The sequence below is a fragment of the Clupea harengus genome, chromosome 17 (assembly GCF_900700415.2).
Source record: "Clupea harengus chromosome 17, Ch_v2.0.2, whole genome shotgun sequence".
In the NCBI taxonomy this organism is placed as follows: Eukaryota; Metazoa; Chordata; class Actinopteri; order Clupeiformes; family Clupeidae; genus Clupea; species Clupea harengus.
In genome coordinates this window covers 4,594,832-4,606,977 of record NC_045168.1, presented here as the reverse complement: position 1 = coordinate 4,606,977, position 12,146 = coordinate 4,594,832, and the positions used below count along the sequence as shown (strand labels likewise).

The window sequence follows — 12,146 nt, the reverse complement described above, 5'->3', positions numbered from 1 at the left end:
ATCAGTAAAGTCTATGTAAAAATGACAAGCCTACCCATGTGTCATGGGTGGAACTAGCCATTTCATGCTGTCATGATCACATGATAACGTCATTATATCAAAGCAACCTCATCAGAGGTGTCTGTCATGTGTTTTGGTCTTATCTGCTGCTTGAAGTTTGGGACTTTTACTTGGGACATTTTAAAGTTTGCTGTTTCAATTAATGACCTAAGACCTTGTTTTCCTTATATGAAGATTATGTCACTGTTCAAATTCCAAATTAAGTCACTATACCCACTGCCGTGTCCGAGGTGGCCTGAGACTGGGGTTAGGACTTTCTGATGTCAGTATGAAGCTGCCTGATGAGAGAGCTGAATTAATTTGACTTGGCTGATACTTTGATGGCTTCTCCAAGCCTGGGTATTTTTTTCTCCCTTTAGTTCTTTGTGAGCTGAACAGTTCTTTGGTCCAGTGTGCTGTACCACACTGCAGGCGGTTGATAAGAGGATTTATCCGCAGTCTGTGTGTGTGTGTGTGTGTGTGTGTGCGCGTGTGTGAAGCAGTCCCTGCAGACCTCTCAGAGTGACTACGCTATTTAATTAAGCAACTGAGAGGGGACTGAACTGATATTTGGGTTTTTCTCCTACATTGTTGTTAGATTAGCGTAAAGGCTGGGCGGGGTTTCCCCCTCGGAATCAGTATTTGATCCGCCAGATTTGCTCCCAGAAGTGGCAGAGCGCTTGACTGTGGAGTCATGGAGAGTCTTACAGTGCCCCCCCCCCCCCCCCCAGTGTGTGTGTGTGTGTGTGTGTGTGTGTGTGTGTGTGTGTGTGTGTGTGTGCCTTCAAGTCGGTCCATGTCAGAGAGCTTGAGACTTTAAAGGAGTGTTTGCCTTTTGTTGTTGCTGTTCAAAGGAGCCTCTTTGTGTGTGTGTGTGTCTCTAGTGAGTACTCATAGGGAGGTTAAGACGGATGAATTATGTGTGTCTGTGTGCGTGTGTGTCTGTGTGTATGTGTGTGTGTCTGTGTGCGTGTGTTTCTGTGTCTGTGTGCGTGTGCGTGTGTGTGTGTGCGTGTTTGTGTGTCTGTGTGCGTGTGTGTGTGTGTGCGTGTGCGTGTGTGTGTGCATGTTTGTGTGTCTGTCTGTGTGTGTGTGTGTGTGTGTGTGTGTGTCTGTGTGCTTGTGTGTATGTGTGTGTGTGTGTGCCCAGGTCATGTCAGTGGGGTCTCCATGCCCTGCATGGCTCCTCAGTGTCGCCTCAGAGGTGGAACAGTAATGACCCCCCACTTCCCCTCCGCACCTTCACATGAGAGCACTGAGGCACAATCACAACACAAGTATCCCCACTGTGAAAAAACACCTTGTATCTCTCAATCACATTCACTTTCTCTCTCTCTCTCTCATCCCCTCTATCTCTCTCTATATATATCTCTTTTCCCTTTTTTTCTTGACGGTCTCTGTATCTTTCCTCCTATTTTCTCTCTTATTGTTCATCTCACTGTGTCTTTTTTCCATCTCACTCTGTCTCTCTTTCTCTCTGTCATACACCGTAGGACTTCTCCAGTGTGTTCATAAGGATCACTGAATCTGATAAATAGGATTTTGGTATTTCAAACAGATGATTATGCAATATTTCACTGTTTTGATGACAGAAAAAAAAAGTCTTTCTGGCTGCCCTTTAGGAAGTTATGAGCTGCTGGTGAATTGGAACCACTTCACTGTGTGTGTGTGTGTGTGTGTGTGAGGGACCGAGGCGGTCTGCGTACCTTGTTTGGAATAGTACATTTAGAGAGGGTGTGTGTGTGTTTCGTCTATGTGTTTGTCATCTGGCATAGTGCACATAGTTATTGAGTCTGTGTCTTTGCAAGGGAAGGTGTGTGTGTTCTGTATATATGAATGCTAACCTAGATAGTACATGTTACACGTTAGCATGTGTCTGTGATTTTGGAACTCTGTGTGTGTTTGTGTTAGTATGTGTAGTCATATTTGAGGGCCTCTCTGAATCAATATGTGTTTTGTTTTTTTGTGTGTGTGTCTGTGTGTGTGTGTGTGTGTCTGTGTTATGTAACCTGGGCTGGGTGTTATGCCTGGCAGCTGGGACAGTGGGATTACAGATTAGGCCAGGACGCGGGCATCGAGGCATGGGCACCACACAACCTGGCACTGTGTGGATGTTTGCCTCTGGGGCCACTGGCTTTGTGTGTGTGTGGGTGTGTGTGTGTGTGTGTGCGTGTGTGTGTGTGTATTTTCAAGCCAGCCAGCACTGCTGAAGCACTCTTACACACTTACATGGATGCACAGACAGACACAGTCTCTCACACACCTACACACACAGCATGTCACTAAGGGTTTGGGATGTGGCTCAGGGGTTTATGGAGCAAGCAGGACTGGAGCATATGCATCCTCTCCTTTGTGTGTGTGTTTGTGTGTGTGTGTGTGTGTGTGTGTGTGTGTGTGTGTGTGTGTGTGTGTGTGTGTGTGTGTGTGTTTGTGTGTGTTTGTGTGTGTTTGTGTTTGTGTGTGCATGTGTGTGTGCAAGCCAGCCAGCACTTCTCACATACACATAGTCTCACACACACACACACACAAACACACACACACACACACGCATACACACATTCACATTCACATTCACAAACACTCACACAGGCTTATATTCACATACATATACACAAAGGCAGCCCACACCCTGACTGGCAGGTTATTAAAATACATGTGCTGGCTGTGCAGGGCGATAAACCCAGGTTAATACTGAAATTCAGTGTAACACACACACACACACACACACACACACACACACACACACACACACACACACACACACACACATACTCCTAGGAATGCCTGACCAGCAACTGTGGCCAGGTGCATGCTGAGTACAGCCACACACACACTCCTCTCCTCTGTCCAATGGAAGAACTTACTGGGGCATGATTGCTGATTAGAGAAAGATAGAGGGAGCAGTGGCCTCATGTTAATGTCTTCCTCTCCTCCTCTCCTCCTCTCCTTGCTCTCTCAAATGCCACGTTCCTCCTCATCACTCGCCTGGGCCTCTTGCCTGCTGACTACCCCCGTGTCCCTGTAACGCAGTCACTCATTAACAGGTTTGATGGCTGCAGCGGAAATGCGTGCCCCGCGTCTGGGGAAAGCTAATATCCGGTGATGAGCGGTTGATGTTCTGGAACTGGTAATTAAGGTGTGTTTGTGTGTGTGTGTGTGTGTGTGTGTGTGTTTGTTCTGCAGCTATCATGTACGTGATGGGAGCACTGGGTCCTGCGGCGGGGTACCTGCTTGGGGGAGTGCTGATCGGGTACTACGTGGACCCCACGACCATTGTCAACATAGACCAGAGTGACCCTCGCTTTGTGGGCAACTGGTACGTGACTTGGCCTTCTTCTGGTTTGTGTGTGCCTGTGTCGGCTTGTATATCTGTGCCATCTGTGTTTGAGTTTTCAAATGTTTACAGGAATGTGTGTGTACAGGAGTGTGTGTACGTGTGTGCTATATGCTGGTCCCTAGGCATATGCATGTGTTTATACAGGAGTGCGTTTGTGTGTGTGTGTCTGTCTGTCTGTTTGCGTATGCATGCGTGTGTGTGTGTGTGCATATGCATGTGCGTGTGTGTGTGTTTCTGTATGCGTATGCATGCGTGTGTGTGTGTGTGTTTGCGGGTGTGGGTGTGCATATGCATGTGTGTGTGTGTGTGTGCATGCATGCATTGTACATCCACAGTGGCTGACTAATCATCTCGTCTGTACAGGTTGAGTATGTGTGAGTGTGAGTGAGCTTGGCCTTATCTGATGTCTGTGTTTTCTCCATGTTCGTGTGTGTGTAGCGGTGTGCCGTGAGTGCACATGTGAGTGTGTGGTAGAGTACATGGAAGTCATATATCTATGTCTATCTATATATAGTTAGTATTCTCTGTGTGAGTCTGTAAGCGCTGTATAGGCCTATCAGGAGTTTGGTTTTGGTCCATGTTTATATTTGTGTGTGTACGCATACACAAATATATGAATTGTGTGTGTGTTTGCATGTGTGAGAGAGTGAAATAAACAGAGAATGAATGTGCATGTAAATGTGTGTGTCCAAGCGATGACTTGAGTGCACAATTGTATGAATTGTCTGTGTGTGTGTGTGTGTGTGAGAGAGAGAGAAAGAGATGTGTGTATATGTGTATAAATGTGTGTTGCCATCATGTCCTTGTGTTCTAACCCCCCCATGCCTTTTCTCAGGTGGAGTGGCTTCCTGCTCTGTTCCATCGCCATGCTGCTCGTCATCTTCCCCATGTTCACCTTCCCCAAGAAGCTCCCGCCGCGCCACAAGAAGAAGAAGAAGAAGAAAAAGCTCAGCGCCGACGACGACGACGTCTCCAGCGACGACGACGTGATGAAGGAGAAGTCCAACAGCAAGGGCCAGAACGTCACCTCCTCCATGGGCTTTGGCAAGGACATCAAAGGTACATCAGAGGGCCTCATAAAGCTTTCCCTGTGCTCCTCGTAAAAGACTTCATTCAATTTACATTCGTTCCTTTGCTCATTTATTCATGTGGTAGATGCTTTTGAAGGTTATGTACTTAGCAAACGTTGTACCCAAAGCGACGACAATAATCGAGATGACTTCAATGATAATAATAACAACAATAACAGTGGCTGAAATAACGATAACTTTGTATTTTTTGCACATTTTATGGGGAGGCTACGATATTAAATCAAAAGTAGAATCGCTGTTATCCAAAGCAACTCACAGGCGAGGTAGATTCCCACCCCAGACAGTACTGACTCCAGTAGCATGGCTGTAGACGGAGGGGGATCCCCACTGAAGTTCAAAGGGAAGGCAGAGACTCCGAGATGAAACAGTTGTCGGCACGTGGCACATCGGAACGATCTAACCAGCTCGCCCTGCGCATCAAACGGGCTGTCTTCGCCAAGGAAGGAAAGCCGGTGATTAATAGCAGTCATATTATTCCTCTGTGCGGCAGCAAGTCTGCTTTTAGTCTAAATGAGATCCCTGGAGAACACCTACACAACTCATTAGACTTCTCTCTGTTGCTGAGCTAGCCAAGGCGCACACACACACACACACACACGCCCATACACACTCTGTGTCTCTCTCACACACACACACTCAGGCAGATACTTCCTATGAGAGTGAATGCATGCTCAACGGCTGTGAAGAGATGCCTCCGGTTAAGTGAAGGGAGAGAGATAGTCGAAGAATGCCGACTACATACTGCACACAGGCATCTGTAGGTAAGATAGGGATTGCACTGCAGTAGCACTACAGACTAGTGTGTGTGTGTGTGTGTACATGGTTTGTATGAATTAAACAGTCTATGATGCTGTCAGACTACAGCCACCTCTGTGTGCATAGCAAATGTGGGAACAAGTGTCAGAATTTTTATATTAATATATATTTAAATATATATATGTATATATAAATATATATATTGTGTTTCTCAGTTGTGTGGCCCTACATGACCTCATACGCCTGACTTTTCTCCGTTCTGTTGTTGGGTTCTGTCACATGGCACTTGAAATCCTGTATGCGAACACTGACTGTAAACACACAGCAGGATCAGCTCTACAGCATGTTCACTTTAACTGCTCTGTTTATCATCTTGCATTAACTGCACCCTTTTCAGTAAATGACTGTTGTATTGGCCACATTATGCTGTGGTGGTGATCATTATCCACTTTGCGTTTGGGCCCTATGATCCCCTCCCTGGGCTTTAGGTTTATAATCGCTGCATGCTGAGTCATCCATTATTCCCTACTTTTAAAAGGTGAAAAATGATTTGGAGCCATTTCACGTTCATCATTCAACCATCTGCCTATTTCTTCCTAGCAGACTAACATTACCATTTCCAATGAAATGGAGTGCAGCAATTAGCATTTTAATTGTTACGATCTCAATTTTATTGCGTCATGCTCATGGTTAAGAGGTCCTTAGCATTGGCTACGGTGAATGTCTACGCTTTAACCCGATTAGCGGAATATGACTTGAGAGAATCCGGGGGCCTCGAAGTCCCTGTGTTTGGAGTAAGAGCCAGCGAGTAACTGTCTAATCCATTGGCCACGCACAGTCCGTACGAGAACACTGGGCCACCATGCATGCAAGCGCATGCTCTGCAGTCTGCGGTTCACTCTCGCAACCATGCACCATCTCTTCAGTCAAACACACTATGGCTCAGTCTTTGCCCAAACCCTGTCTCTGGCTAGTCACCTACACACCTAACTCTAAGCCTTGACATCTGTTTGCATAGCATACATCAATGTAGTAATTTAATTGTATGTATATTTAATAATATGCAGAAATATAACACGGTTAAATTGTGTTCTATCTCATTTGGGTCCATTCAACGTAGTCGAGACGCACTATTTTATATCTAAGATGTCTCTATGTCTTAACGTATGCCAGGTGCCACACTAGGTTCCTCGGCAGGAAGTCAGATCTCTGTGATGAGAGCTGGGCATCCCCATTGAGCCCTGTTCACCGTCCAAAGCTAAGACCATTGCCAAGCGATGTTGTTTAACCTAGTTCCATTTTCCCTGTTGGCCGTGTCTGGGCTAGTAAGATTAGCACACAACAGCGGCGCAGTGTTCTAGAGATTTCTCAGCTTGGAATTCAGACCCCAGGCTAATGAAACACTCAAAGCACTTAATCCTGTTCCTTTTTTTTGCGCACCGGACTTTGTGACAATTTCCCACTTTTCTTCTACCCTGAGGCCTCGTGGTAACGTGACAAGTCTCAGGTCCAGGAGCTAATTAAAGGCTGATTACGAAGGATTAGTATGCCTGAACAATGGCACGCAGTCTCCCTATGTGTTGGTTTTTAATCAGCCAGAAAGGCTGTCTGAGGTGATAAAAGATTCCTTAACGTGTTTCTCAAAGCCCCAGTCAGGTTCGAGTGTGAAGTGTGAAAAGCTGTTTTTAGGATGCCACGCTATGGTGAGGTGTGAAGACGCAGTGTAAGTACAGCCTGCGTGTCAACTGGTGAAAGCACATATAGTCGTTCACCACTTTAGAACCATTTCAATTAAAAGCTGTTTACAATTTCAGAACCATTTCATTTAAGAACTGTTAACCATTTCAGAACCATTTTTATTTAAGAACTGTTCATCACTTCTCATTTCAGGAGAACAGACCATGCTTTCTGATGAATAAAGTTGAAGTTGGAGGTTACTGATAAAACTTGTAGTCGGTAGTGAAGATGTCCACAGTCTTAGCCTAGATATCTGGACTGATGTCTGGTGATCTTTCGTTCTCATGTAGCGCTTTGATGTGAAGTAAGTGTAAAGTGTGAGGAAAACCAACGCAGCCAAAATGCAATCCTCTATTTCTGCGATGTCTCTACTATAAGCCACCCAGACTGCGCGCTTGTTTATTTGTCTATTTGGGGCAATGTGATGGACAGGCCTGGCAACAAAGCAGTTGCCGGGTGACCTCCTGGTGTGATATTTCTCCTCCAGTCAGCTCAGAGGGCATACTCGCCCTCTGCTGTGATGCCACGCTACTGTGGCGAGTGTGATGGGCACAAAGACTCACGTGGGGCTCCTTGTGTGTGTGTGTGTGTGTGTGTGTGTGTGTGTGTCTTGTTGCCATGCAGACCTACCCAAGGCAGCTGTGCGGATCCTGAGCAACATGACGTTCCTGTTCGTCAGCCTGTCCTACACGGCCGAGAGTGCCATCGTCACAGCCTTCATCACCTTCATCCCCAAGTTCATTGAGTCACAGTTCGGAATCCCTGCCTCGGCGGCCAGCATCTACACTGGTAAGATACACACACACTTCACACACACACACACACACACACACACACACACACACACACACAGACACACACAGAGAGAGTCAGAGAGGCTCTCCAACGGTTTGTTTATGAAATCTCTGCATTTCTGTCTCTCTCTACTTTCCCCCCCGTCTCTCCCAATATCTTTTGTTTTGTATCTGTTATCTTCTATCTCCTACTATTTTGTTCTGTCTTGTTTTTCTCTGTGCTGTTCTTCCTTGCTCTTTTCTGTTTTATTTATGTTCTTTCCCTTTCACTGTACTCCCCCTTTTCTGCTCTCATATCGCTGACATCTCATTGGCAATCATTTTTCACAGTAGCTGCCATCTGTTTCTTACACAAACTCACACACACACAGAGATATTTAGACACCCATTAGTCATACGCACCTCAGCCTATCAGCTGAGAGCCACACACACACACACGCACGCACACACACACGCACACGCACACACACACACACACACGCACACACACACACATACACACACACACACACACACACACACAGAGAAACAGGCCCTCTTCGGCATGCCAAAGATGAAAACACAAGGGAAGACGCTTCTGTTTTTTAGATGCACATCTTCCTCTCAGGCACGAGATGAGGGCTGCACAGACATGTATGAACAGAACTATCTCTCTATCTCTACTGTAGCCTCTATGCCTGTGTGTAAAGACCAGTCCTCTGTGGAGCCCGGCCCCTTTAATCCACGTGAGCACACAGCCCAATAGTAGCCCCCTCTGGACCAGTTCTGCTCCAGTTCTTACAAGGCTGGGACCCGGAGCCCGTCACGCTTTGTGGATTGATGGCCAGAGTTGAGGTCGGTTAAGTATACTGTATGTCCTGTCCAACCCTCATGAGTGCTCTTCCAATGAGTAGCTCCTTTTAGATCGGCTGGGCCTTTGATCTGGTGTTTTATTCAGGACAAATCTGGGCCTGCCTCAACCTAGAGTCACCCGTTTCTCCCGGGCTGATAGCTGGAGCTGGTCTCGGTTCAGTGCACTGATCCACATCAGTACACCCCCCAGCGGGTAGCTCCGTTGAGTCAATTTTGACTCTGATCTGCTGCAGTTCTGATGTACCTGGGACAGATCCATGCCGCCATCCTTCCTGAGTCAGCCGTACTCCTGGACTGATAGTCGGAGTCGAAGCCAGGAGTCGGAGCCGGAGCTGGCCAGTAAGTGCTGCCTTCCGAGGGTCCCCTGAGAGCCAGGCAGGCCTGTGAGATGAGCTGAAGCGAACTCTCTGCCCTTCAGTCTGTTAGCATCCTGTCTCAACACGGCATTTGATGCACGACACACCATGATTGCCCCCACGCACCATTACATGGCGAAGAAACTGAGACGGACAGTCCACCACAGTAAAGAAGGAACGGCGCTCCTGCGTCTAACTGACCATGTGCCAATCAGCAGGGCTGGCTGCTCCCTCGGCCCTGTTGCCAGGATACCATCAGAGAGGCAATTTGGTTGTATGGTTACCGACTACTCCACTCACACACACGCACGCACACACACACACACAGGCACGGACGTGTGGTTTAAGTGCAGCGACACACACAAGGACATCTGTCCCTTATTGATGTCTCTTATTGATGTTGAAGTCCATGGTCAGCGTCTTCGCCCCGTACTCTAATAGATTACATCCTGTTGAGTCATTTCCACCAAATTGGTAAAGAGGCCTTGGAAAGGTTGTTGTCAAAGTGAACCCTGTCCTCTCATTCTTCATAAAACCATGGACCGCAGGAGCCATGTTCAGTTAGCCCTGTGCATTTCAACATATCAGCAATGACTAATAAAAGAGCTATCAGTGTGTTCTTTAGAAAGTGTACATGTGTTTTTCTAAGTCATAGTGGAAACCCACTGCGCTTTATGGAGTTCATATTAAACTAACAGGCTGTAGTGACACACTGTGTTCATTGGAATGGACAATATTCATTTTAGATGAATAAAAAGATTCCAATTATAAATCAGGCAGATATTCAAAGGCTCTGACTCATCGTGGAGAGAGAAAGAGGGAGAGAGAGAGGGGGAAGAGAGAGAGAGAGAGAGAGAGAGAGAGAGAGAGAGGGAGAGAGAGAGTGAGCGTGAGTAACCTGAAGGCTTTGACACTGAATAATGATCTTAACACGGACACTAAATCTGGCATTCAAATCATTCACAGTTATTATTTTGTAAAACAGTATAGCATGTCAAAGAAGACATTTAAAGATGCAGGTGTATACAATACATAGACCATGCACTCACAGCAAAGCCAAAGAAACAGCCAAAACAACAAACATGGCAAGAGACAGAGAAAAAGAGAACGAGAGAGTGAGAGCAAGAGAGAGAGTGGGAGAGATTGAGATTGAGAGAGCGAGAGCGAGAGAGAGAGAGAGAGAATGAGAGAGAGAGAGAGAGAATGAGAGAGCAAGAGAGCGAGAGAAACGCTAGCTGTCAGCCAGCCCTGCTCATTAGTGCCCATCCGTGTGATGAGATGTGACGTGACGTGACCCGGCGCGGCGCAGTGCCTTGTAGCATGGTGATTCTGTCTGGTTGACGCCCTCCCTGCCTCAATCCCTCTACTACCAGCTAGCCATGCTTTTCAGCGCCAGTCCCTCTGGCATGGGCAAGCTGTCTGCATGACGTCAGCCGCGGTGCAGTGTGGCATGGCTGCGTTGCCTGCTTGTTGTCATTGCTGTGTGATTGACGTCCATCTTTCTGACATCCCTCTGCCGCCGCCACCCCACTCCCCTCATCTTTTGCCACCACCTACTTACCCCCACAGCCTCCCAGGGAGCCTCGCTGACCCCATAGCGTGGTGCAGTGCGTGCTTCCTGTCTGACCCCCTTCCTCCCTTTCTCCTCCCTCAACCCCCTCAGTCTCCCAGCAGCCATTGCTCTGGGCCAAAGGCCCCAACCCCAATAGCGCCAGGACGCTGGGGAGAGGCATGGAGTGGAGCACGAGTGGCTCCACTCCCGCTGTGACTCAGACACACAACACGTCGGCCTCCCCTCCAGCAACTCCTCCAGTAGCGCCCCCCCTCTCTCTTTTCCTCTCTCCCTCTTTCTCCCTTTTTCACGGTTGCTGCTGTCACCGTTTCCTGTGTCGCTCCATTTGTTTCCCCCTACTCTCGTTTCCTTCTGCCGACTCCACCATCTTTCCTGTTTTCACTCTTTCCCTTTCTTCACTACATTAGCACATGTTTGCGCTCCCGTCCCTTGCTCTCTCTCTCCCTTGCCCTCTCTTCTTTTCTCTTTCTGCCTTTCTTCTCCCTCCACCCTCTTTCTCTCACTCCCACTCCCTCTTTCTCAAGTCTTTCTTTTCTTTGAGAAGCAGAGAAGAAGGACTCAAGTACGGAACTCTCTTTCTTCTCACCCCCTCTCGTGATGTGTTTTGACGCACTTGCGCGTCTAAATTTAACTCAAGGATGTGTAGTTGCGCTTTCACAGCTTTCCGGGGCTCGTTAAAGTATTCATCCCCCCCTGGTTTTTCCTACAGTCCGCCTAGCGTGGCTCTGAAAACATGGGCTTTTAATCCAGACAAATTAAGCTAAGCTAAGTGAGGTTTTAGCGCCCTGAAAACAGATGTATTTTGGTGAGATGATCACAAGCTTCAGGCTGTCTGGTGCTTCTTGATGCAAGGGCAGCTCTATTTCATGCTTATGCTCATTCGCATTGGGAGGAGATCCAACCAACAGCCAACGTGTACACAGATTTCATAAAATCTGCAGTTTCATTAAATACAAGTGAATACATCAGTTCTGCCTGTTTTGGAGTGCATGCAGTCACCATAGCCGAAATGCAATGTTGTGTGTCTGAGCTTTCAGCAAAGCATTAGGTCCAGTCTGTAAAGTGCCCAGTGATACTCATGCTATCTCGTATTGTAAGGGCTAAATGACTAACTGCTGTGCTGAATCAACTCATGCTGTAAGATGTAATACGATGCTATTGCACTGACTTTCTGCTGGCGGTCACTAGAGACAGTCATGGCCTCTAGCATCCGTCTGTGGTTTGAAATGAACAATTCTGAAAAGAGAAAATGTCAGAGACCAGGGCTCCTATTGGCTGCCGTGCGTGCCGACCACTTCAGGACATTTGCTCTGATTGGCTGCTCTGTGTCCTGGCCCCTTTAGGGCAGAGCTCTGATTGGCTGGCACACACTCCGCCTCCCTTTTATTGTGAATGTCCCGTGGATTTGCACGGCATGGCACGGCGTTGACATTTAAATCCTGTGAAATGAACTGCGGCAGCGGGCGGCTAGCACGTGTGTGGCACTGTTCGAGGCTGCCGCCACTCCATGCCAGTACCATGGCAGTGCCAGCTCTCTCCCTTTCACTTTCTCCTTCTCTCTCCCTCTCTCTCTCTCTATTGCCCACAGCCCCAGTAATCCCCTCCACAGGC

At 47.5% G+C, this 12,146-nt stretch overlaps 1 protein-coding gene across 1 annotated transcript in view; it reads left to right on the top strand.

Annotated features, from left to right (window-relative positions):
• LOC105890281 (solute carrier organic anion transporter family member 5A1) overlaps positions 1 to 12,146 on the top strand; it is a 59,313-nt gene that overhangs the window by 34,360 nt on the left and 12,807 nt on the right. Inside the window, exons 3-5 of the mRNA XM_012816294.3 lie at positions 3,223 to 3,355; positions 4,212 to 4,435; positions 7,585 to 7,749. Coding sequence (XP_012671748.2) covers positions 3,223 to 3,355; positions 4,212 to 4,435; positions 7,585 to 7,749 — 522 coding nt within the window. The remainder of the gene's footprint in view (positions 1 to 3,222; positions 3,356 to 4,211; positions 4,436 to 7,584; positions 7,750 to 12,146) is intronic.